This window comes from Bemisia tabaci, chromosome 7 (assembly GCF_918797505.1).
Source record: "Bemisia tabaci chromosome 7, PGI_BMITA_v3".
NCBI lineage: Eukaryota > Metazoa > Arthropoda > Insecta > Hemiptera > Aleyrodidae > Bemisia > Bemisia tabaci.
Window position 1 is genome coordinate 11,334,182 of NC_092799.1, and position 24,213 is coordinate 11,358,394.

Here is a 24,213-nt window from a genome sequence, read left to right on the forward strand (position 1 = left end):
TATACTGCAGCACTCTAAAAATGACATCTTGTATCATTTCGGGCAGGTCATGATTATTTAGATTGTTGGGTGATTCCCTTACTAGATTTTTATCATTTTAGTTGAATTTTATCAATTTGAATAATTTTCAAAGCAATATACTTAGTCAGTAAATTAGGTTACTTATTGTGGTTATATATTCTTTAATTTACAATCGGTTTTTAGTTTATTTTAATCTACACCTTTGGTTTGCTTTTACTGATTTTTCTACTCGGCACACTCTAGAATCAGCAACATTTTTTACAGATATTTTTCTACCATATTCTCTCGGAGGGTTAAATTTTTGGTGTTAATTTTGCAACCTTATAGTATGGAGATTCACTCCTCTCAATGATTTTTTTAAAGTTGGATGTACTTATGCTAAAATGAATCAAATGCATACAATTTGCGTAGAATATGGGTCCTCACAGCATGCATAAATACGTCCAATTTACAATCGAGTCCATGAATTTTTTGTCCAACTTGACAACGGTTTTGAATTTGACGGGGACGGAAGAAGTAGGAACAAAAAAGACCCTTTCCTTCCGCGTATCATTAGTGAATATTATATTCATCGAGGCGAAATTAATTTCATTATTTTGAGGCACGAGTCAAACAAAAACTGTCTGGGGCACTCCGCATAGCCGCAGGCAGAATCTTTTGGACAGAATCGCTAAGTTTTCAAGAGAGACATGCCTATTTAAGATTAATATCAGCAACAGGTCTACCAGTTTCAGAAAGAGGATTCGTATTGTTCGGTGCAACGATAGTTATTGGCGTGTAATAAATTGGTCCACAATAGTGACAATTCCACAAAATCCAAATAAAGGAAACAAGCAGTTCCAACGCCAAAGCGTTGGAGGGCGCTTCTTTAACACTGCGCATGCGAGGAACGGTTTCATACGGCCAAGCGAGAGTATTGCGGACGGACGATGTATAACAAATTGCCTACGTGAAGGTGGTCCGGCAGCAACATACCCGCCGCTAGTCTCTGGAAAACAATAGAAAATAGTAGTTGCGTACGTTGCCAGCGAGCGCGCTGCGAGCGCATCTGTTTCAATTACCTAGCATCGAGTCGGGCCTCTAACTTTCTATTCTCTCTGACATAACCTTAAACCTTCAACCCAGAGCCGCAAACAGCTGACGCTTGACGATGCTGCGCCGAGAAAATGAACCAATCACAAAGTAGCACAGTAATACGTCACTAAAATGAAGAGATCACGTGACTGTTCGTGATTTTTTCGAATCAATCTGAAACTACAACCTCGAATATGAGGCATTTAAGCATAACGAAGCCCCAAAATAGTTTAACCAGGTAATACGTCCGTGCGAGATTGTTATGCTTAAAAGCAAAACATTTCACGAAAACTTTTACGAATACCAGATGCAGAAAAAAATCAAAATTTTCCCGGGTGCACCAGAATGGCGTCATTACCCATAAGGCAAAACGGTATGTAGTATAGTACATGTTACATCGGGGGAGTCGAACGGCTGGAAAGGGCGCATCTGGTACCCAGAAGCGCCCAAAATCAGTTTTGATTTTTGCAAAGTTTTGAATTTTGAATTTCATAAAAACTTGTCACCCCAATATGTTGCCATCAAAAAGAGTCCGGCGCTTTTTGCAGTCAAGGTAAAAGTCTTAATATTACCGATTTACGAATATGAAAGAAGAAGAACTTTTATGAATTTGCTGGAAATTTTGAAATTCGAAAAAAAACGTGTCACCCATCAAAAACATCCTGACAATCTAACTATTGCTGATTTACGAGAATTGAACAAGAATACCTTCTATACGAGAAATCATGCCAAAAGAAAATCCACTGAATTTGAGGAAAATTTAGAGAATTACATGTTCAAAATTCTTGAAAAGTCAGAAAAATTTGAAATTAGAAAAAAAAACATGTTTTCCACGAAGAGCATACTGACAATTTAGACATTGCTGATTAACGAGAATGGAACGAGAATTCTTTTTACGAGATATCATGTCCAAAAAATTCGAGGAAAACTTTGGGGATTCCATGTTCGAAGCTCTTGAAAAGTCAGGATAATTCGAATTTTTTATTTAAAAAAAAAAAAAAAAAACAAGCAGTGAACTCCAACACAATGTGTTGATAAGGCGCGTCATTAACTCGCACATATCAACCCCTTTAGTTTTCATTTACAGAGATTTCAAAATAGGCAAACAGCATAAAAAGAGAATTCACGATCCAACACTGCGAGGTCAAAGACGCACCTTGACGAGACCGTGTATTGTGAAAGTAGAAAGCTATTCGATCGAATTTAAGTTTTTTGATCTGCCTCAAGCAAAATCTTATCAGATTCTTGAAGAAAAGTGCTACGGAATAATTTAAGCGAAGAAAGGAAAAATTCTGTCGAACTCCTAGAAGATAAAGTCGATTTAAAGGTATTTTGGGGCTAAAATACCCAAATCACCGGTAGTAAAAATCCCGTTATATTATTGAAAAGAAATTGACTCGATATAAATGCAATTGCATTAAATACGTCTTGATTTTGTTATTTTAAACGTCTTTCCATGCAAAGAAGTTCAACCATGTCGTTGCTTTATTCATTCATGAATTGAAAGTAAGCAATCTACATCCCGAAAATCTACTGATTTGCCGTAAAAAATTGCAGAAACTTGATATACCAGGTCGATGCACCCACTCGTTGAATTTACCAACCAATTTTGTGAGTGCAAATGTGTAAGAATCAATATGCTATAGTCATTTTGGGTGCATTTATTTTTCATGAAACAATAATAATTTCAATCCCGAAAAACCATCAATTTTCCGTATAAAATCGAAAAAATCAAAATATGTCAACTCCCCGACGTGAAAATTAGATTCTACGTATGTAAAATGTAAATACTTATGTATCGATATGCTGAACAGAACTATGTGTGGACAGTCAGAAGCCCGCGGCAACATTAATTCAACAGAAAAAACTGTAAAAATTAGATAGGATTTTAGCCGCTTTGCCCGCCTCTCCTCGCTACTTACAACAAACCGTTCTTATACTCATCTCAAAATTTTTCTCAGAGCTTTGGGTTATTATCAGCTTCCATTTAAACTCCGGTTCGATGGCCGAATCGGCTGCCAAAAAAGCAAGCCACTGTTGAGGGGTTCTATGAGAAATTCGTGATATTATCGGCTCTCAGGAAATCACCCCATGACTAAAATTGGTGGTATAAATGTTTAAGTGCTTAAAATAATCGTATTCAAGAAACTAAGGAATTAAACTATGGAGTCAATTTCTTTTTAATAATATAACGAATTTACTACCGGTGATTTAGCTATTATAGCCCCAGAATACTTTTAAAGCGCCTTTGCGTTCCAGAATCTCGACGGAATTTTTTTTTTTTTTTTTTTTTTGCTTAAACGATTCAAGAAACATTGTAGTTAAAAATATAAAGATTTTTCGATTTGGACGTATGAAAAATGTTTAACTCGTTCAGGCACACCGTGTATTGTATGGAGTACTGCTGTTATTCGACCGTTGTCTTCAGGTCAAAATTCTTACAAAGAAGCCCCTTGCAAGAGGCAAATTTTTTGTAATTTCTCCCAGTTTTTTCAGCGTTAGGTATATAAATGAATTGTTTGTCAAATTTTGAGGTCAATTATATTTAATTGTAATTTATACTTTCTTTTTTTCCCCTTCATTTTATTTTTCGTATCGAGGAGTCGAGGTTTTGTTGATTTCTTCGGATTTCGATTACTGTAACTTCTCTTCTATTCGGCCGATTTTTATGAATGAGGTCTCTTTTTATTTGTGTTTTAACGGAGAGTAAGGAAAAAATTGCTAAATACATGCGAAACAATTTTTTTTGAAAATTGGATGAATCCTAGCGTGACGGTGAAATGGTTAATGAAGCGTGAGTAATTGGGGTACGGGTATCGGCCGCGTTGGGACCCAAGGCCCATTGTTCTTCGTGACGCCGACGCAGTGATCAGGAGCGTGGGGACGAGAGGGCTTAGTGGACTCCTGTATGAGCCACGTTTAGCAAATGGTCTAATGAGTCTCGAGGCTCATCACAGATTGCACTTACCACTATCCTGGTGGCCCCGGCTATCAGAGCAAGGAGTACCAACTTTTGAAAAGGATAACAGTGTTGTGGAGATATGTCAAAGCAACGTTGTGAACAAAACGGAGTGAGTGAAATTCTCATTCAAGGAGTGCCGAACTGGTCAGCCATCCTCGAATCAGTTCGCTTGCTTCCGCTTATATATGCATATTTTAAATCAGCGCGCCCCATTCTAAGGTTTTTTTAAAAAAAACCAAGAAACGTAGACTCTTGGTATTCATTACACATAAACTAGCGAGCCCCAGAATGAGAAACAAATTTTAATCATTATTATTGACGGATTAGTAAACTTTTTACACGCTTTGGAAAATCTCAGAAGTTCGCGGTAGTCACTTTTCGGTAAGGAACTAGGGGACTCGGTTATTGTATCGAGGGGGGGGGGGGGTCGAAACGATCGCAAAGGCGGTATACTACGTATACGCGCCAAAAAAAAAAAAAAAAATCACTAACAAGAATATCCGGACAATCTTAACGACGCTGATTTACTTACGAGACACTTGGTGGGTCCGCATTGCGGCAGCGTCGCTCGGCCAGCTATTACGTCACGTTACGTCAACGTCATAAATCAAGGGCTTAGGCGCTGTCGCAAGGTCGTGGGCTCGGGGGGGGGGGGGGGGGCGTGGGGCGTCCGAGTCGGGGGCGCTCGTCAATGGAATTCCGGGGATTTTTCCGCTCGCCGACAATGGGCTTACCGCTGACTTTTAGGATCCCGCCCGCTCTTCGGGAGCTCGTCATTCGCCCCCCCCTCCCACCCCTAGACACCCCGATATTATAATAAGCCTCACCTCATTCATCCTATTGACATTTTTCCGCGGTTTTTTTCTCGCTTGACGGAGTTCGAGTCCCGTACACTGGTCGATACGAAAGCGGTAGAAGATGGACGCAAAAATGCATCAAGTCCCACATCTGGGAGAAAAATGAGATATGTTGTTTCGAATTCAACTTATTAATTTTTTTTTTGTCCAAAAAAATTTAAAGAGACTATGTAAAGGCATAGATATACACGGCGATTAATCGCCGCGAGTGAAAGACGATAGCCAATGGGAAGCCTAAATTTTGATCCATTAACGTCGATGTATGAAAATCAAGGCTCTCTATTGACTTTCGTCTTTCACTCGCGGCGATTAATCGTCGTGTGTATCTAGGCCTTTATCTTGTGAACGGGGAATCCGAATTTCACGTTACCGTTGTGGAAACAATAAACGCTGATATTTCAATCAGGAGTTGATCTCAGTAATTTTTGTTCCGCGAATCGTAATCCACGTAAAATTTTGGTCTAAAAAATTTATCTGAATGCTTAAGTTTGTACTATGCCTACTCAGTCGTGCTAAGAAAAAAAGGTCGTATGACCCTTCAGATATTGCCAATTTCCTTCGATAAATACCGAAAATATTGGGAAAATTATGAATATTTCCTCCTTCAAATTTTTCAGACAATTGTGTATGCAATTTCATCTAAAATATCTGAAAATTTAAAGGAAAAATATGCATAAATTTCGTCAAAAATACATGTTTAATCAACAGGGTGTCCAGCATCAGGAAAAACTGGTAAACCAGAAAATATCAGGAATCTTGACCGATCAGGAAAAATCAGGAAAATCGGACAAATCAGACGTTCTGCTTTTTGCTTACCGTGCTAGGAGTCGTCGAAAAATCAGGAAAATATCGAGAATTTTCAAAATGTAAAAATCAGGAATTTTTTATAAAATATCAGGAAAAATCAGGAAAATATCAGGATTTTTCAAAATTAAAAAATACTCCACACCCTGATCAAGAAAAAATTGACAACTCTTGAATGCTCATAGGGCATTCTTCTTCAGGACAGCAGTACTGGTCTATTACTCTAAATCCTATCATCCCTTAGTCTCGGCCGTTCAACAACAACCGCGAATCGGCCCTCCGTGCGACGGGGAGGCCTCGCGATCCCGTCCATACGTCTCGTTCATTGAGCGGTCCCTTTCGTCGGCGTCGTAAGACCTTGATTTACTCGCCGGCCGCCTCGGAATTAATGACCATCTTTTTCTTCCCTTAAATTACCCGCCCCCCTCACCCCTCGCCGGATCTGCATCGCCATTCAACCCCTTTGATTCCGCCGTCAAAATATTTAACACCTCCGCTCGAGCTCCTTATCAGATCCCCCTCCCGGCGCCCCCTCATTTCTTATGCTCTTTCGATCGCTCGCCACTCTTTCCAGACTGTCTCTCACGGCCCCGTGAAATATAACCGTTTTCCGCTCCGCCACCGTGAATGTTTTAAAAAGCTGTTTGGACAGTCGCGCCGTTGTCAACTGGACGATTTTTAGCGCGCGGTTCATAGTCAGCGCTTTTTGGTTACAATGCTGCTGTGCTAAGGGAAAACGCGGTATGAGCTTTTAGATGTTGCCGGATCTACTTCGATAAAGTCCGAATTTACTGTGAAAATTTTGAATGTTTTTCGTTAAATTGTTCCAACAGTTTAATTCACAATTTTATCTAATATATCTGAAAATTTCAAGGATAAATACAATTAACTTTCCTCAAAATACTTATTTTACTCGGAGAAAGTCGTCACAAATTTGTATACAGCGTTCTTCCGTAGTACGGCAGAACGGTCCACTGAACAATTGGCCTCACAATGTATTGTGCCACAACGGAGATGTTGCATGTGTGAGGGATTTGCGATTTGACTGTTGCTTCTTAAGTAAAAGTTCGCGAAAAATACGATGGTGCCACTGGTTTCCTCTGAAATCAACTCCCAAACTTAAAAAAAACTCTCAAGTTGAGATGTCGTATTTTCAGTTTCGAAGTCTCCAAATAAAGTGGCAGCCCTGTCAATGTATTTGCTCCCTATCTTTGCATGGAGAGTTTGTCTCGATGTAGACGTGAACTCGTGGGATAGCGAGGGATATCCCCTCCAGTTTGGCCTCAACGTGAGAGCTTTTTTTGAGCTTGGGAGTTTATTTCAGAGAAAACCAGTGGCACCATTGTGTTTCTTGTGAACTTTTACATAAGAATCAAGAGTCAAACCGCAAATTCCTCACACATGCAACATGTCCATTGAACGCAAGAATGTTAGGATAAAGCGCCTTGATACAACTATTCATGCTCTTTGAATATCCGGGTTGCATACTGTGATGTTGAAGGCGTTTTCACTTTCTTTGGCTGATTGTAAGCGCTTTATAATTACAATCGACCATTGAACAATGTGCGAATCACAGTATTGCGCCACAATGCAATGCGACATTGCGATAGTGTCAGAATTTAGCGCCTTGATGTTACAATTCGTACTCTTTGGATATTCGGATTGTATAACGTGATGCTGAAGGTGTTTTTACTTTCTCTGGCTGATTGTAAGCGCTTTATGATTGCAACAGACCACTAAAGAATGTGCAAATTTTAATAGTGTGCCACAATGGACCACTGGACAAAGTAAGAAGTTAAGCATTCGGCAATATGTTTCTCGATCAAAATTTCACGTAGAACACGATTCGCACAACAAAAACTAACTTGAATTAACTCCTAATTAAGACATTTAATGTTTCTAAACGTGTGAATTCAAATCTCTCGTTCATGAAGAGCAACGGGTCTACGTGAGTCAAATTGCACCCTAAACGTTACCCTGACACGGTCTGCAATGTGAAAATGTGGCAACCACAATCTTGACGCATTGGTTCAACTATAGCAAATTATTGATACTTAGAATCGTAAATGGTGGGAAAGGAACACTGCTCGATTTAGAAGCCTGTCAAAACCTTTGTAAGGTGCAATTTTACTCTTAGAGTGTTTCGTTTCTTGCGACCGGGCAATTCCAATTTCCCGTAACCAATGTACAATAAAAACGTAAATATCTTCGTTAGGAGTTGATCCCAGTTTTTTCCGATGAAAAGATCATGTTCTACGTTAAAATTTGTTTAAGAACCATGTATAAGAATGCTTAAATGCACCTTGTGTAGTGGTTCATTGAAAAGGACAGTGTTTGTATGTATCTTCTTGATGCAACTATTCGTGCTCTTTGGATATGCGGGTTGCATAGCGAGAAATCGAAGGCGTTTTTGCTTTTTCTGCTCTCACACGACGATCGGCACCGGCTTGTCAGCGCGTCTTAATGTAATTGGTCTGACCAGCTGTTCCACCTATTAGCGCGAATAGACTTACAGTGTTTTTTAAAAACATTAAGTATTCATATCACTCATTCCGTCGAAGCACATATTAATTAGTGATAAGAATGATCATACTGAATTGATCATAAGACAAGGTGCAAAAATCATTACGATACATGCTTACTTCATACAGCTTACCGAAATCTCGTCGCTCTTCTTCCAAGATCGCAGTGGCGTGACGTGCTTTGTGATGTATCGATTGATCGGCCATTTAAACCTATGGAAAAGTACCTATCGATAAATAGGGTGTTCACTGCGAACACCTGAATAATCGATTATTTATTACAGCTTCAAATGGGGAAATATCGATAATCGCAAAGCACGCCACGCCACTGCAAGACTGCCGTGCCAAGGAAGAACGCCGTATAAACATTCGAGAGTTGCCAAATTTCTCCGGATAAAACATGTATTTTTGAGAACGATTATGCGCATTTTTGTCGAAATTTTCAGACATTTAAGACAAATTTGCGAAAAAAATTGTCTGGAAAAATTGAAGAAACAAAATCAAGATTTTCCCAGTAAAGTAAGGTCTTATTGAAGGTAATGTGGCAACGTCTGAGGGTTCATACGGCGTTCTTCTTTAGCACGGCAGAAGACTCCTCTGCAGCATTCTCGAACGTTATCCTTTCCTCGTTCGATTCGGCAACACCGCGCCGGGCCGGAGTCACAGGCCGCAAAAGCGCTACATGAAAATGTCGTAGCTATATTTGTTTTCTAGCAGCTTTTCCCCGGCACTTCGCCGAGCCTCCTTTGATCCAACATTAATCTTTTTTTCCCCGGGAAAGAAATGGAAAACTATTCTTTGTTCTTCCCGGCGAGCGCAAGAGAAGAATTTTATCTCCTTTCAATCTTATCGGAAGCAGAACAAGAGCTGGAGCTCTTCGAGTCCTGAATGCGGCCGCGGTCGTGCCAGCCGGGATCAAAACGACTGCACGCGAACGCTCCCGTACTAAGGAAAAACGCCGTAAGAACCTTCAGACGCTGCCAAATCTCATTCAATAAAACCTCAATTTATTTGGAAAATCGTGGATTTTTTTTTCTTCAATTTTCCAAACAATTTTTTTTCACAATTTCGCCTAAAATGTCTGAAAATTTCAAGAAAGAATACGCATAATTGTTGTCAAGGATACATGTTTTATCCGGGGCAATTTGGCAACTCTCGAATGCTCATACGGCGTTCTTCCTTAGCACGCTCCCCTGTGCTCGTGTTTGTTTACACGGGAATTCGGAGAGCAGAATTGGAAAAAAGCTCCGCTTTGGAATGGAATTCTGTTGAGGAACTTTCGGAAAATAGGTCACATCCGAACACACTTCGTTTGGATTTAGACTTGCATGAAACGAAACAAACATAAGACGCAGTCAAGTGGAGTAAGTCTATCTACAGGAGGGTATGGATTCGATCGAAATGACTCGATCGACAAACCCGTGGATGGATTGACCAAAGGCGTGAATCGATCGACAAATGCGTGACTCCATCGACCAAAGCCATGAATGGATCTGCAAGCCCGAGAATGGATCGACAAACCCGTGAGTGGATCGAAAAACTCTCGAATCGATCGACAAATCCGTGTATCGACCGACAAGCCCGTAAATTGATCGAATTTTGTCGACGGAATCGGTGTCGATTCATTCACGTCGATCGACTCACATTTTCACTTTTCGATGCATTCATGTCGATCGAATCGACGCGGGTGTTTTTAAATTAACTGTCGATCGAATCGGTGTCGATCAATTCATGTCGATCGATTCACTTTTTCATTTTTCGATCAATTCACTTTTTTTCATTTTTCGATCAATTCACTTTTTTTCATTTTTCGATCAATTCATGTCGATCGAATCCATACCCTCCCTATCTACACTGGAATTTGGAAAAAAAGATACTTGTAACAGTTTAGGACTGCTGAAATATGGTCGATATAGACGCATATTAAATGGGCCTGTTGCAAACTTTTGCTAAAGCCAAAATAAGAGTTGTTTTTATCCGCATTTGTCTCGAAAATCACGAAGAGCGCATTGGCAAAGTTTGAAACGCACTCCTTACCTCACAATCTGCGATTGTATGATCTGTTACGTTCATCCGAATGAAGTCCAAAAATCGGACTCATTTCGGACCAAAATTGCGCAGGCGAATTTTTGTAAAAAATTTGAAATGTTCGACTCAATTTTGCAGCTTTGGAATGGAGTTACTTTCCTTCGTTCGGGCAACCACGAATCACGCACTGGAAAAAAAAAACACATTGGATCGAGAGTCCAGACTCTTGAAAACATTGACAAGAAAAAATACTCTTGATTCAATCAGATTTTTGCTTAAATCAAAAGGAAATCTGCTCAAATTCAGAGGCTTGGTTCTTGATTTAAACAAAAATCCGATTGAATCAAGAGTATTTTTTCTTGTCGATGTTTTTAAGAGTCTAAACTCTAGTTCCGGTGTGTTTTATTTCCCTGTGAGTGTTGGATCTGCGAACGCTGATTGGTCGTCAGAACGTCAAAAATTGACGTCGCGACGTTGAGCCGAGTAAACTCCGCAGTGCGGGCCGCTACGTGAAGTCGACTCGCAACCCGCGAGTCGCTCGGATTGGGAATCGCCGCGTTCTCAAACGAACCGAGAATGCATTTTAGAGAAAAAGAATAAATAGGTGGAGGAAGAAAAAATGAAATAGGAATGCGCCGCGTTCGTTTTATAGTTTCATTTCGATAACGATCGCGTGCGGAAAGGCACTATTCGGGAAAACCCTTGGCTGGCTCCGTCTTCGCGTTTGAACGGCCCGCCAACGCTCCCGAAGCACACAAACATCCGTGGCAGTGGCTCCATCAATGTTGCCGAACCGATTTCGTCATGACAAGAAAGTGTTTCGATCAATGGAATGGGGAATGGAATATTTCGGGGTTGAACACAGTTTAAAATGTCTAAGTTTGGTGTTACTCTATGTTACTTGGTGTTACTGTTCTGTGCCACACTAAAAAAATAGTATCACAATCTCAAGTAAATCACACAATCTCAAGTAGATCACGCCATCTCCTAGCTGATTTTGGCGCCAGCCATAAGAGAAGTTGCACTATCTAGAAGTGTAAAGGCACCAGCCAGCGGTATAGTCAATCCAACCACACTTATGCTGACTGTAAGGACACCAGCTAGAGGTATGGTTGATCCAACCACTCTTTTTCAGCTGACTCAACCATATGTCTGGCTTGAGCACCAATTCTAATATCTGGCGCCAAAATCAGCTAGAAATATATTTGGGATAGTGATACTTTTTTTTCCAGTGAGATAAATTAATCGATCTGGTCAAGTGAGTCAGCCTGACGTAAGACTATGTTTCACATACTACCCTGAGTCAGACTGATTCTTGCTGATGTCAGCCTGAATCAGTCTGACTCAGGGTAGTTTATGAAACATAGCCTGACGTCAGACCGACTCACTTTTACCAGGGACCCAAAGAACTTCGTTGCTCAACACACTTATGTGTCAAATCGACCAAAACTGTCGCTCTGAGACATTGGATCTTGAAGAAAGTGTCCTACCGAATTTATGTACTCTCCTTCCGATACTCAGAGTTCGCGACTTGCGAATGACCAGCGCATTGGATTATCACCGAAGTGATTCAGGGTACATCTTGGCGGCTGGCGACTAATTTTTAACGAGGATGGAGATTTTCAACACAAAGTTTCGATCACCTCAATCCAAAGGTTTAGGCAGTTTACACAGAAAATGCTAATTCACACACACCAAAAAAGAAGGAAATCAACGGCAGCTAGCGTTACTTCGCGATTCACCTCCCATATGAACAGAGGATTATGGTTGTTTTTTCTTGTTGTTTGGTATAGTTTCTCAAACGCAAACTTCCCTAAAAAAACCGGAAAGTTCCAAAAATCATTTCGAGGGAGAGACAAAGCTAATCAAAATCCGATCCGTCAAAATCCGGCGGTCGATTTGACGTGGTGAGGCGATGCGTGAAAGTAGCAGATGCGGCTACGGATCGCCTTCATCTGACAGAATAGGCAAAACGGCTACTCGAGAGTTCGAATAGTTGTATCACTATTATAGCGCTGCGGGGACGTGTGTTGAGATAGAATGAATGGAGTCTATGACGAGAGATTGATATGGCTCAACCGATTCACCTCTTTCGATCTCTTACGATGCCACGTTACTGTTCAGTAGTGCCTTCCCTAACGTAAGGGGTATCTTGATATCCCTTTGAACCCTACGGTCCGTAAAACTCTATGCTTTTCGAGGCTCACGTGGAAATAAAGACGTGGCTTTACGTTAGAGGGGCGACGATTTAACGAAAGGAAGTTCGTCGATTCGCAAATTCTCCGCTCTTGCAGGAACTTGATCCATGGCAACACAGCAATCAGCGTCGGGCCTACTTCTGTCAATTCCCTTTGCGCCTCCACCCGTTGTTGCCAAATCCACGAAAGTAAACCAAAACGCCACGCCCGACAGTGCTGTAAAATTTGCCCGACTTGCCAACATGGGTTCTGTCAAAGCGATGCCCATGCCATCTCTCATCGTTTCGTTCCGAATCGTCATTCTCGTGTTGTTCTTCGAGTTTTTTCCCAATCCTATTTACAAGCCCCCTTCTTCTCCCCTTTCTCTCTCCCCCCTGCCCCTATCGCGGCAAGGGGGAGGGGTAGAAGGTTGATTCCTTCCTGTGCTCTCAGGGCCTTTAAAATTGGAATTGAGTTGCGCCTGGTGTCCCTTGAATTAAACCAAGAAATCACGAAACAAAAGTGGAAAACAACGGTGGAGTAAGTAGGAGATGAGGATTTTTCAGTTGTTCAATCAGTGCCTCGAGCGTCTCGAACCGATTAAACACGGAATTGAACGTTTATTGCCCGCTGAACTGGAAGGAGAAAAAAAACTGTTGGGAGTCCTCATTCCAGATGCAGACCTTTCTGGTAACATCTAGTAGGAAGTAGTACTGCTGCGCTAAGGAAGAACCTTTCATAAATCTTTGAAAGTTGCCACCTTTTCTTCGAGAAAACATGATTTTTTGGGAAAATCTTCCAGTATTTTACTTCAAAATTGTTAGAGAATTTTATTTTCAATTGAATCTGAAGTGTCTGAAAATTGTTCTCTATACCGATGTGTGTTTTAATGGATGACCTAGAAATATCAGTTCCTTATGGCAAAACGTAATCCATTTGTATGTAAGTACTTTTAGAGTTATTTAAAGTTTTACCTCCACTCCTGCGAAGCAAATTGGATTGCATTTCGCAGTTCGAACCTACAATCACTACAATGGAAATCGGATACAACGACGTTCTAGGGACCGGCTAAATTTGGTCGTTTTATCCGATTGTCGCTATACCAATCACGCTGTTGCCCAAGTACACTGAATAAATGGGATTTCAGCCACGGGACTGACCAGATCGCAGGTCGTTATAACCGATCTATCGTTATAAGCGATGTCTTATTATTCGATTTCCACTGTAGCTTCGTTTAGAAACAGCGTATGGACCTTTAGTTTCCCCACGCACATGAATGTTTTTACGGATGAACCAGAAATTGTACTTCCTATATAAGCACAAAATGAAGTCCAATTTCCCTTCCTCACTACAACGCTTGCCTTTCTCTAAGATTTGCCTAATATGACGCTCTTATTTCATTAGTTTGCGGTAATATCGCGTCGTCAGCAAATGTATTCACAACATTCCAGGTGAAGAAAGGAGGGGAAGGGTGTGTGTGTTTTACGAGCACGAATTTCAATAATCCACGACCTCTCGTCATTTAACCCGGTAAGAAACCCTGATTCGACATGCGAGACCCCCTTCGACGTCTCCACATTCATCAACCCCGAAATTTGCAACCCCCGAAGATCCTCATCCCACACTGCCGCGCTAAGAAAAAAACACCTTATGAACATTCGAATGCTGCCAAATTCACCTGGTTAAAACTTGTATTCCCCAGAAAAAATATGTCCTATTTTCCTTGAAATTTTCAGATAGTTTAGGTATAATTGGGAAGAAAATTTTCCGAAAATTTGAAGAAAAATATACAAAATTTTTCGAGTTAATTCATGTATTATTGAAGGAAATATAGCAACGCCTGAAGGCTTATAAGGCGTTTTTCCTCAGCGTGGGGGCATACGCGGGCGGCGCACAGTGGATCGAGTCAATGGGAGAGGTCGAACATGAAACTTTTAGCCAAAACTGCAAATGTTGATGTCTATTTCGTCACATTTTCAATTATAAGGGGTGCTTCTAAAAGAAAATTTCACGAAAAAACCAATGGAATTACTTTTGGAACCTCCAAGTTTATTACGAACGGAGTTATAAGAATTTAAAGTTTCCAAATTTTGTCCGACTCCTTCTATCGACTCGATCCACCGTGCGGCGAAGAAACGGCGCGATGATTAAGTGCGCTCGCCGGTACGCGTCGCCGGCTCCCATTGTCGCTCCTCTGACGTAACAACATATCTCGATTTCCACGTGAGCCCCGTTCTCCGTAAAACATTATGTGTGCTAGGGTTCAAATACAAATGGAGGTACGTTTTTATGTAAAAGGAGCGACGCATTGTCCCGCGGATCCGGGGGCGAATCAATCATCCCTCGTCAAAGATCCGAAAGTTGCCCCGAATTTCGATCTGCGCGAGTGATTAAGGCGGGTCATTAATTACTCCGGATATTAATATGGCGCGCCCTCGTAATGAAGCTTATCTCGAGTGCGTCGCGAACCCGCAGCATGAATGTCGAACTAATTTCGAAAGAATACCGAGGACGTGAGAGTGTGAGGAAGGGGTTGCGGAGTTCGTATGAGCTCGCGGTGCCGTGGTTGAAAAGGGGTTGCGCGTGGCTCCTTGCAGCAAAACCTGGAACCTTCAGGGCTTCTACAAGTCCGGAATTTCTGGAAAGTCCGGAAATAGAACTGATTCCTCAAGGTCGGTCCGGAAGGACTGAAAAAGTAAGGAAATTCCGTAGGAAGATCCGGTATTTTTTTCGTTTTTCGTTATTTGTATCGCAATTTGAGCGAGAAATTCAAATTCTTGAAAATTTTATGAATTCGTCAATTTTAGGTACTGAAAAAGTACTGAATTTTTCTATGGAAGAGGTACTGAATTTTTTGGGAATGTAATGAAGAAGCACAATGAAAGTGCTGATTTTTGGCCAGTCTGTTTTAGTAGACACCCTGATATAGCAGTGCTCCTATTCCATGACCGTCAAAAATTCCGGAATTTAGAACTTTGAACGAAAACTCAGAAAAAATATTCTTTTCCTCATACTCTACAGTTTTGTATCGTCTTAATTTTGCACAGTTTCTATCGCAGCACGATTTGGTGGCACTCCATACTCAAGTATTAGTTACCAATTTTTTTTAGGAAAACTCGAATTATTCGCATTTTCTATGTGCTGCTTACTGTATTGATGTCATCATTTTCCAGTCAAATAGCCGTGTCTACGTTCCAACTTTGCTGATGTCCAGCTCGCGGTTTGCACTGCTCGGAAGTGGTGTCCGCACGCGCAATGCTTGAAGTATCCTGCAGTCTTGTAAGGCGCTACTATGTTTTCCGCGCGATGCATGAAGTATCCTATAGTCTTGTAAGGCGCTACTAGGCGTTTTGCGCTGCGCAGGCCGCACTGTCTTCGACGCTGTGACACAATTCTTCAAACTTGTAGCGTCAGCGATTACCAACTTTGGATTTTGAAGTTTTTTTATTATTTGCTTGGATTATTGTCGTTTTAAAGTGATACAGAATTTAAAAAAAAAAAAAAAACAACGGATTTTCGTGGTTTTGTTAAGTTATCTTGAAAAAAATTACTATTTCTCGTGAAGTCTGCAACTTTCGAATGCAGTTAAGTTCCTTCGTTTAGAAAGCCACAAACCTATCATAGATGCGAGATGGGAAACTTCAAAGTTTATTACATAAATTTGGACGACTTCGAGAAAGTTAGAAGGACTAGCAGGACTAGCCTCAGTTTGATGGAATTCTGATTGAATTTTGAATTCAGTGCTGTCAACACACAGTTGCGAAGTAAGCAGTGATACCAAAGGCAACTTACATACTACAGTTGCTTTCTACATTTACAGCGCAAAATTTGGTGAGAGAGCTCTCTCGCTGAATAATAGTGTCGAGGAGGCTGGGAATACAGGATCCACCTCTCGCACGAATAATTTGAGAAGAGGGAACTACCCTCGAGATTTGATCTCATTAGTAATGGATGCACTGGTCTAAAAACATGTTTCGAAATAATTTCTAATGATCGTAAAACCATCCGACCCGCAACATGTTACAACATGTTCATCCAGTGGGTTAGGTGCGCTGGTCAGAGAGTCGTGTTTTGATGCTTGGTTCTTGTGGATTAGTTAAAAACAATAATATCTGTCCAAACCGCAATTTTCTGCGTTCAATTTTAACCGAGATATCGCTCTTTAAAAAGTCGGGTTTTTGACGTCATTCATCGCGATGGTGACACCCTTGGTTCCTTCCACCTTGCTTTCATTATAGTTTCACGATGAGTAACTAGTGCTAATTTGTGTCTCCCTGACCGATAAAACCGAGGTGGAAGGAACCAAGGATGTCACTATCGCGGTGGATGACGACAAAAATCCAACTTTTCGAAGAGAGATATCTTGGTAAATATTGAACGTAGAAAGCTGCGGTTTGAACAGATGCTATTGTTTTTAGCTAATCTACGAGAATGAGGCATCAAAACACGATTCTGTGACCAGCGTAACCGACCCATTTTATTTTATTTTTTATTTTATTTTCCAATTAAGTACATACAAAAGCTAAGTTTTAGCTTATAGTACGTGTTAAATGTGGTTTGTACCTCAAAAAACTTAATTTCAACACATGCCAAACAAATTTAAATAACAATTTGTTACTTTTCAATTGCTGAGTATTTAACAGCTATATTCAGAAATTCCTCAGAAACAATCTGACATCTCTATTTTTAGCTATCACCTAGAAACTCATTTATGTGGTAGAACGCTTCTTCCTGGCAGAATTTTTTAAGAACTTTAAGGAATACATTTGGATGGTCATTTTTAAATGATAGTTTTAAAGAAAGCGGGAGGGCATTTTACCTTGTGATATAATTTGGTAAGCACCATAGAGGCATTGTAAAGAACAATATTCATGAATAAACGTCTACAGTTTCTTCTTACTTTTTTTTCAGGTCAGTGGAATCGTGGGTCGTGCCGATGTGTTGGCGTGCGCGTTGTTCTTTCTGTCTCTTCTGGTTTACCATGAGTAAGTATCTCGATTTAATTTACGCAATGAGTTAAACACCATACTAAATGTTATTTTCAGCCACTGTAAGATGGAGTCTGTACCGAATTCTACTGGGTCCGTACAATTTGTGTACATCTACCGCAAATGTCATTTAAGCATAATGCCTAAGTTTTTATTTTTGTGCTGCACGGATGTTCAAACGGAATATACGGCAAATTCAAAAAGCTAATGAAATAAGTAAGCGCGTAAAAATCCTCCATAGATAAGTGAGCAAAAATTGCAAGAAAAAAAAAATATTTTTAGTAATACGAATTATATTTAAATGGGAATAAATATTAGCATTAAAAATGAGGATTTTAATATGTTTAGAATATTCCCTTACTTAGATGAATCTTCAGTACTTCGGAGAATGACTTGATAGCCGATCGATCATTAGATAACCTCTGGATTGCACGTACCTAAACATTTCGGAACATCTCATCACTTTATAGAACGGCAGGTAGTTGCACACCTAATTTAACCAGTAGACATTTTTTTTATAGCTTTAAAAGTCAGCCTGAGTTAATATCACAAATCGGAAGACAAAAAAAATTGCGATATTTGCTCGGTACATACTTTCAGAGTTATTTCAATGCGTTTCTCGGCCTTTGGTGTACAAATACCCGAAATGCGACAGCGTGAAGTGATGTCCAGAAATTCTGGAAGAATATCGAATTTTCCAAAAAATATCAACCGATGCATCGAATCTTGATTCGTTCTCCGAAGTGCAGCCAGCTGATTATTAAAATTGATAGACATAGCGATAGACTAAGAAGACAAAACAAATTTGGGCCAATCCTATTGGTGTAAAAGCGAGTTTTTGCAATGAACAAAGTAGGTACCTAAGTACTAGACTAAGTAGCGACAACCCACGAGAGATCTTATAGTTAGACCATGGTATTTCCCTTAGTCTACGACAACCACTCATTTCAACCGCTTCATTTTCCCCTCGTCTTCTTTGTCTATCATTTCGTCTATCAATTTCGATAATCAGCCCGTGAAGGATCAGCTGAAGAATGTAAGCTGAAAGTTTGCTGAAGGAATGAGACAAATCAAAGAAATTCTCGCAACATGGCAACACTGAACCGCGGAGAAATTCACACAAGGAGCTGCAATTGCTTCCTTGCGCTAAAATACTTTTCACGGGTGGCGTCCCGCCTCATCGTTGTACAATCGCTTCCAAAAAAGCTAATATCCGTTATTTCAACTTTAAAGGGGTGAATTATCGGTATTATTTGACACCCGTGAAGCACACATCTTAGCGGAAGCGCTAAAGGAAGCGTGGAGCCAGAAGTGCCCTCCTTAAGTGCAGTGTGTTTAATTGTCATTTGAATGGGTTAAACTCCCGAGCTAGGATAACTCTCTGCTGCCGAAATGCTGATGCTAGCGGCGTGTTGCCATGGAAACGCGCGGCACGCGTATAAAAGCTCACGCCGAAAACAATGAAAGGTCCTTAAATTTTTTTTGTTAGTCTCTTAGTAGCCCCAGCTTTGCAGTTGGTGGAACGCAATACAACCGTAATAGAGCTTTGATGACTGCACGAAAAAAAATTAAATGCTGATTCTGCATTTAAATTGTTAAAAAAAAGCCCGTCAAGTTTCAAATGCCGATTTCACAATACAAAAATGCTATAAAAACATTTGAATTTGTTCGTTTTACAGCGGGTGTAGTTAAGTTAGCGTTTCTCCAGATGTAAAATCAGCATTTGAAACTTTTCGGACATTTTTTCAACAATATAAATGTAATATCAACATATAATTTTTTTCCGTGTGAGTTCGAAAATGTGTTCCTCCATTACTACGTTTCAAAATCTCCGATCCTGTTCTGTTTTTTGAGGGATATGTGCGGAAAATATTCTTGAAATTTTCGAAAAATATTTGTATCGAGTTTATCAGAAAGGAGCCAACCCACATTTCCAAAAAATTGAGCTAAGAATGTTTTCCAGTTTCACTAACCGTAAATTTTTTTTGCCAAAAATTGAAAGTCTTAAAAACAAAAATTTTGTTGTGAAAAGAAGGATTAAAGTTTATTTTTTACATTGAGCCTTATGCAGGAATAAAACTTTGAAACTCTTTTTCTCAGTTATTTCAACTTAATGTGGGTTGGCTCCTTTCTGATGAACTCGGTCCATTTTTGAATGAGCGTAGGAAACTCCCGGAACATTTCAAGGACAATCGATTGGTGATTTCCATTTCTTAATATGAATTGTAAGCGGAGATTCGAAAAATTGCAATAAAAGATACGCAGTTTTTAACTTTTTTTTTTTTTTTTTTTTTTTTTTTTTTTTTTTTTTTTTCAAATTATGAATTAAGATTGCTTGATTAATCAGCCATCTACGTCCAAGACGATTTTAGCGGCTCTGGTGCTTGCACTAGAGCTGCTATTCCGGACGGTCCCAGCTGGGGAGTATCATTGGACCATGTTACATTGGAGAGACCGCGCGTTGGTTGATGGGAATCGGCGCCATTTTCTGCTGTTTAGGGGGGACTGATTTTATTTTAATTGATATCTTTTTCCTGTGAGCGAATGCTATGTTGTGTAGTGTATTTTTGGAATCATGGTGATACTGTCAATAATTCAAAACGGGTCTGTGCTTTAATCTCGCACTGGAAAAAATGTACTTTACGTTTAAAATTTGAAAATTCAAACCTATAAGTTTTCGCGCTTTTTTCGAAGAATGCCGTGGTTGGAGCTTCCTAGTCATACTACTCGACATCAGCTGATAGCAAACAAAGGTTACCAAGGAAACCGTAAACGCGTAACAACTACCGTCGCCAGAGCCGCTTTCCGACGCGAATGCGTTGGAGCTTCCTGCTTGTTTTTTGGTACTGTCATCGAATGATACGTAGGCTTTTCGTCTAAGATCTCAATATGGGGCCGGGAGTTTATTACTCTTTAGAGTGCATTTGTATTTGTTAATCAACTTGATTGAAATGAATTTGGCTCAGAATCTGCGCCTTTTTCGGGCATAATACCTTTTCTTCAGGTGAATTTTTGCGTTACAAGGCGAATTTCATATCGCTCAGATTTTGTGACAAACATATCCAGCTCCAGAGTGGTATACCAGATGATCCTTGAGTCCCGCACTATGACGTCAATAAAATGTTGTATGATTTACTTGCTTTCGGGTTCGATATTTATGAGATATGGACTTTAATTGACTAATTAAATTTTAAATTTTAAATGAGTAATTGACTAATGATGAGAGGTTTATTAGCCCCTAACTGTTAAAGAAATTGATACACACACTTGAAATTTGTTATCTGCTCCTAGATTATAGAAACTACTCTTGAGAACCCCCAACTTTTTAAAAGGAACCACCTCGAACACGGTCAAAAACCCTAGGCGTGGTGCGAGACTTTTGGAACATTCTGTACCCTCCAGATTTCACTCCTACATTTTCGACAGTGCCATCAGTCGTTAACGATTAGACGTATTCAAATCAAAACGAGCTATCTTCATCGTGACGTGGACCCTCAATTGCTTGTGCTCTTATGAGCCTCAGAGCCCAGGTCACAATGGACATGGTTCCGTTTGATTCGAATACGTCCAATTTCTCGGAGAGTGCACTCTGAAAAGGCATTCCCAGGATACCGGCTTCCTTCCCGCACTCAACGCGCTCCGAGCCCCGACCGACGAAATGAAAATTTGCGCTTTTGATTGTGCAAGAACTGCATTTTGCGAGGGATTTTTCGGCAGGAAAAGCTGCGAGGAGCAACTTCGCGGCGCTCGGGCGCGGGAAAGAACCGCCAAGTCGGGGGTGGAGACGAGCGTGTACGCTCCAACTATACCAGCGTTGCCGAATCTCATAAAAAAGACCCATTTATGTCGGGTATTAGTTGGAGTGCATTTTGCAGAGAGGAACAGCTCCCGAGTAGAGTACTTATATAGGGAGAGTATGGACAACTCGAAATATGTAGCTCTTAGGGCGCAAAAGGGTAGGTAACCTTGTCACTGTCACTGTCAATCTTTAGACTCCAATGTCAAACAAAAATGGACTAGAAAATTCATAAGTAAGCATTCCTCCGCAAAAATGAGTAAGTTTATGCAAAAACCAAGTCAAATACGTGCTTTACCAACGAAAGTTCCCAACAATCGTGATTATAAATCACTCTGGATAAATTGAATTCATAGATTGCTTACCCTTTTGGGGTCTAAGAGCTTTATCACCTCACCTCAAAATTTTCGACATGTCCATACTCTCCCTATATAGGTATTCTACTCCCGAGGAGCCTCTATTTATGGAGCATCCATGAAAGTATTTACGTGCATGGGAGGAAGTTAAAGTGGCTGAGGAGGAGAAAAACGCAGGATCAAGAAGAAGGAGAGGATGTAGAAGGAAAGGAGGAAGAAAAATTGGCGGAAAAATATAAAACATAGTCGGAAAAAGAGGAGGACATATAAAAGTGGGAGTGAGAGAAAGAGGAATGGGAAGAAGACGAGAATGGAAAAGATGATGTAGAGGGGGAAAAGTAAGGAAAAGAAGAAGAAAAAGAGGAGAAAGAAGGACCGAGAAGGAAAAATAGAGACAGAAGAAAAGGACGAAGAGAGGACGAAGAAAAGAGAGAAGAAGAGAGAACATAAAGAGAATTAAAGAGGGGGGGAAATGACAAAGAAAAAGGAGAGACTTAAATTTGATAAAATTAGCAAATATAAGCGGAGGGAGAGCAAAAACTAGGAGGAGGAGGTAGAAGAGTAGAAAAGGTAATGCAGAAGAAGAATAATAATTAGAAGAATAAGCACCTGTATCAATAGGGACTTCGAGAGTTTTCACGTTGATCTTAAAGTACGTCTTTAGTATCGAAAACGTGTCGGATTTTCAGTGTTGCATTTTAGCCTTGTTTCCCGATTTTCCCTCTTCCTACTTCTCCCGTTGATCCTAAAATGAGCCTATAATACTGGTTACCTATACCAAAACGTGGTCCGGTTGACACGGAATCAAGGCGAAATTTGACAATGGAGTACTCGCGGGTCGAGTATAATTTCGCTCGTGTCAGCGGGCGAAACTTTTCACGCTTTCGCGTTTCTCCCCGACTTGGTTTCAGTTAACTTGAGTCGATACAGCCCCCCCCCCCCCTTCTCCACCTCCCTCCACCCCTGCGGTGCCCCGGTCGGCCCCGAGGCCACGCTGCGGTTCGGGGCACGCAATCACTCACGCATGTCTGAGGAAAAGTAGAAACCATAGATAACAGCGTTGCCAGGCGGAATTTCCCGCGAAGGAGGGGGGGTTGTCGGCATTGGCGGATCCAGCAATTTGGCAACACCGGATTTACTCCAATTAAACCTATGGAAATGTATCGATTCTTGGAGGGGCCAGGTGCTCCGACAAGAATCGATTATTTAGCATAGGTTTAAATGGAAGAAATCCGATGTTGCCAAATTGTTGGATCCGCCTCTGGTTGTCGGAAACAAGTCGGATCAGTCCTCCCGTCCGAGGGAAATCCGTTGGAAATGAAGCGAGTCCTGACTCTGGTCTGGCGGAGGAAAGCGTGCAGATATCGCATGGAGGATCTTCTTTTGTTTGGATGGGACTGTTGCTCAAGGAGGCCAACGAGATTTCTGGGGAAATTTTAGGAAAAATCAGGGAAAATTGAATCAGTGAGAACGAAAACACACTAGCTCGGAAAAATGAAAAGAATCAAGACACACACGAAATCGAAGAGTAAATGAAGAAGTTAGTCGAAGAAAGAGAATTTTGATGCCGAAATACAAGCACTGAAGGGCATTTTAAAGGTCCAAGTTGGAACAGATGCGCTAACTTCTATGACTTTTATAAAAATTGATCGTCTTTTATGAAAACTGAGCAATTTCGAGCTACCGAGTTGGTGTATTTTCGAACTCACTGATTCAATTCGGGAATCTGTTCCGAAGACCGAGAAACTTCTACTATCTCTAATGGTCTAAATACCATTTCATTTTTTCAAAATTTGTGGAAATTATTAAGATCTGTGGCTTATGTGGATTTCATTTAGCAAAAAGGAACCGGCGGGATTACAGTGTTGTGAAAATGTTGCTTTTTCATAATTACCTAAAAATTGGCCCAGAATAGCAAATACTTTTGGCTTCCCACCAAAAATTGCTAATTTTAAAGGAAAATAATTGTGTAAATTTTAATACTGTGCGTATATTAAGTATTTTTAAAAGAAACGGAGAAGTTGCGCCGTTTTGAAAACACTGTAATCGCATTGGTTCCCTTTTGCTGAATGCGATCCATGTCAATGTATTTGAGCCACCAGTAATGACCTCTCGAAAAACACATTTGAATCTTTAAATCTTCATAATAACAGAGAAGACTTTACTGACCAGAAAACATGAACATCGGAAACACTTTTGTAATTAAAATTTGAATGTGTACTAAAAGATCGGATGAAGGATTAAGAAAACTTGATAGCTTTTCCGAAGAAAATTTTGAGAAAGTGGGAGAAAACGTCGGTGTCTCATACGAAGATTTTTGAAAATTTTGGAAGAATCAGGGAATGAGAATGGTCAAGAATCTTAGACACCGGGGTTAAGATGAGACTGTCGCGCAAGATAGCCAACGAGATTCTCAAGGAATAGGGAAATTAGTTAAGCAGGGTCATTGCTTCACCGCAAAATGGACGTATTTTTATCAAACGGAACTATAAGCATTAAGACATGAGCCCTGAGACCCATAAGAATATGTGCATAATAAAGCTCACGTCATAATGCACACAGCTCCGTTTGATAGAAATACGTCCAAATGTCTCAGAGTAACCCACGGTTTCGTCGTCTCCCCAACGA

At 40.4% G+C, this 24,213-nt stretch overlaps 1 protein-coding gene across 1 annotated transcript in view; it reads left to right on the top strand.

Annotated features, from left to right (window-relative positions):
* The window catches only part of LOC140224972 (protein O-mannosyl-transferase TMTC1-like), a 326,000-nt gene that overhangs the window by 265,721 nt on the left and 36,066 nt on the right, over window positions 1–24,213 (top strand). Inside the window, exon 3 of the mRNA XM_072302151.1 lies at window positions 17,357–17,430. Within this exon, the coding sequence (XP_072158252.1) occupies window positions 17,357–17,430 (74 nt within the window). The remainder of the gene's footprint in view (window positions 1–17,356; window positions 17,431–24,213) is intronic.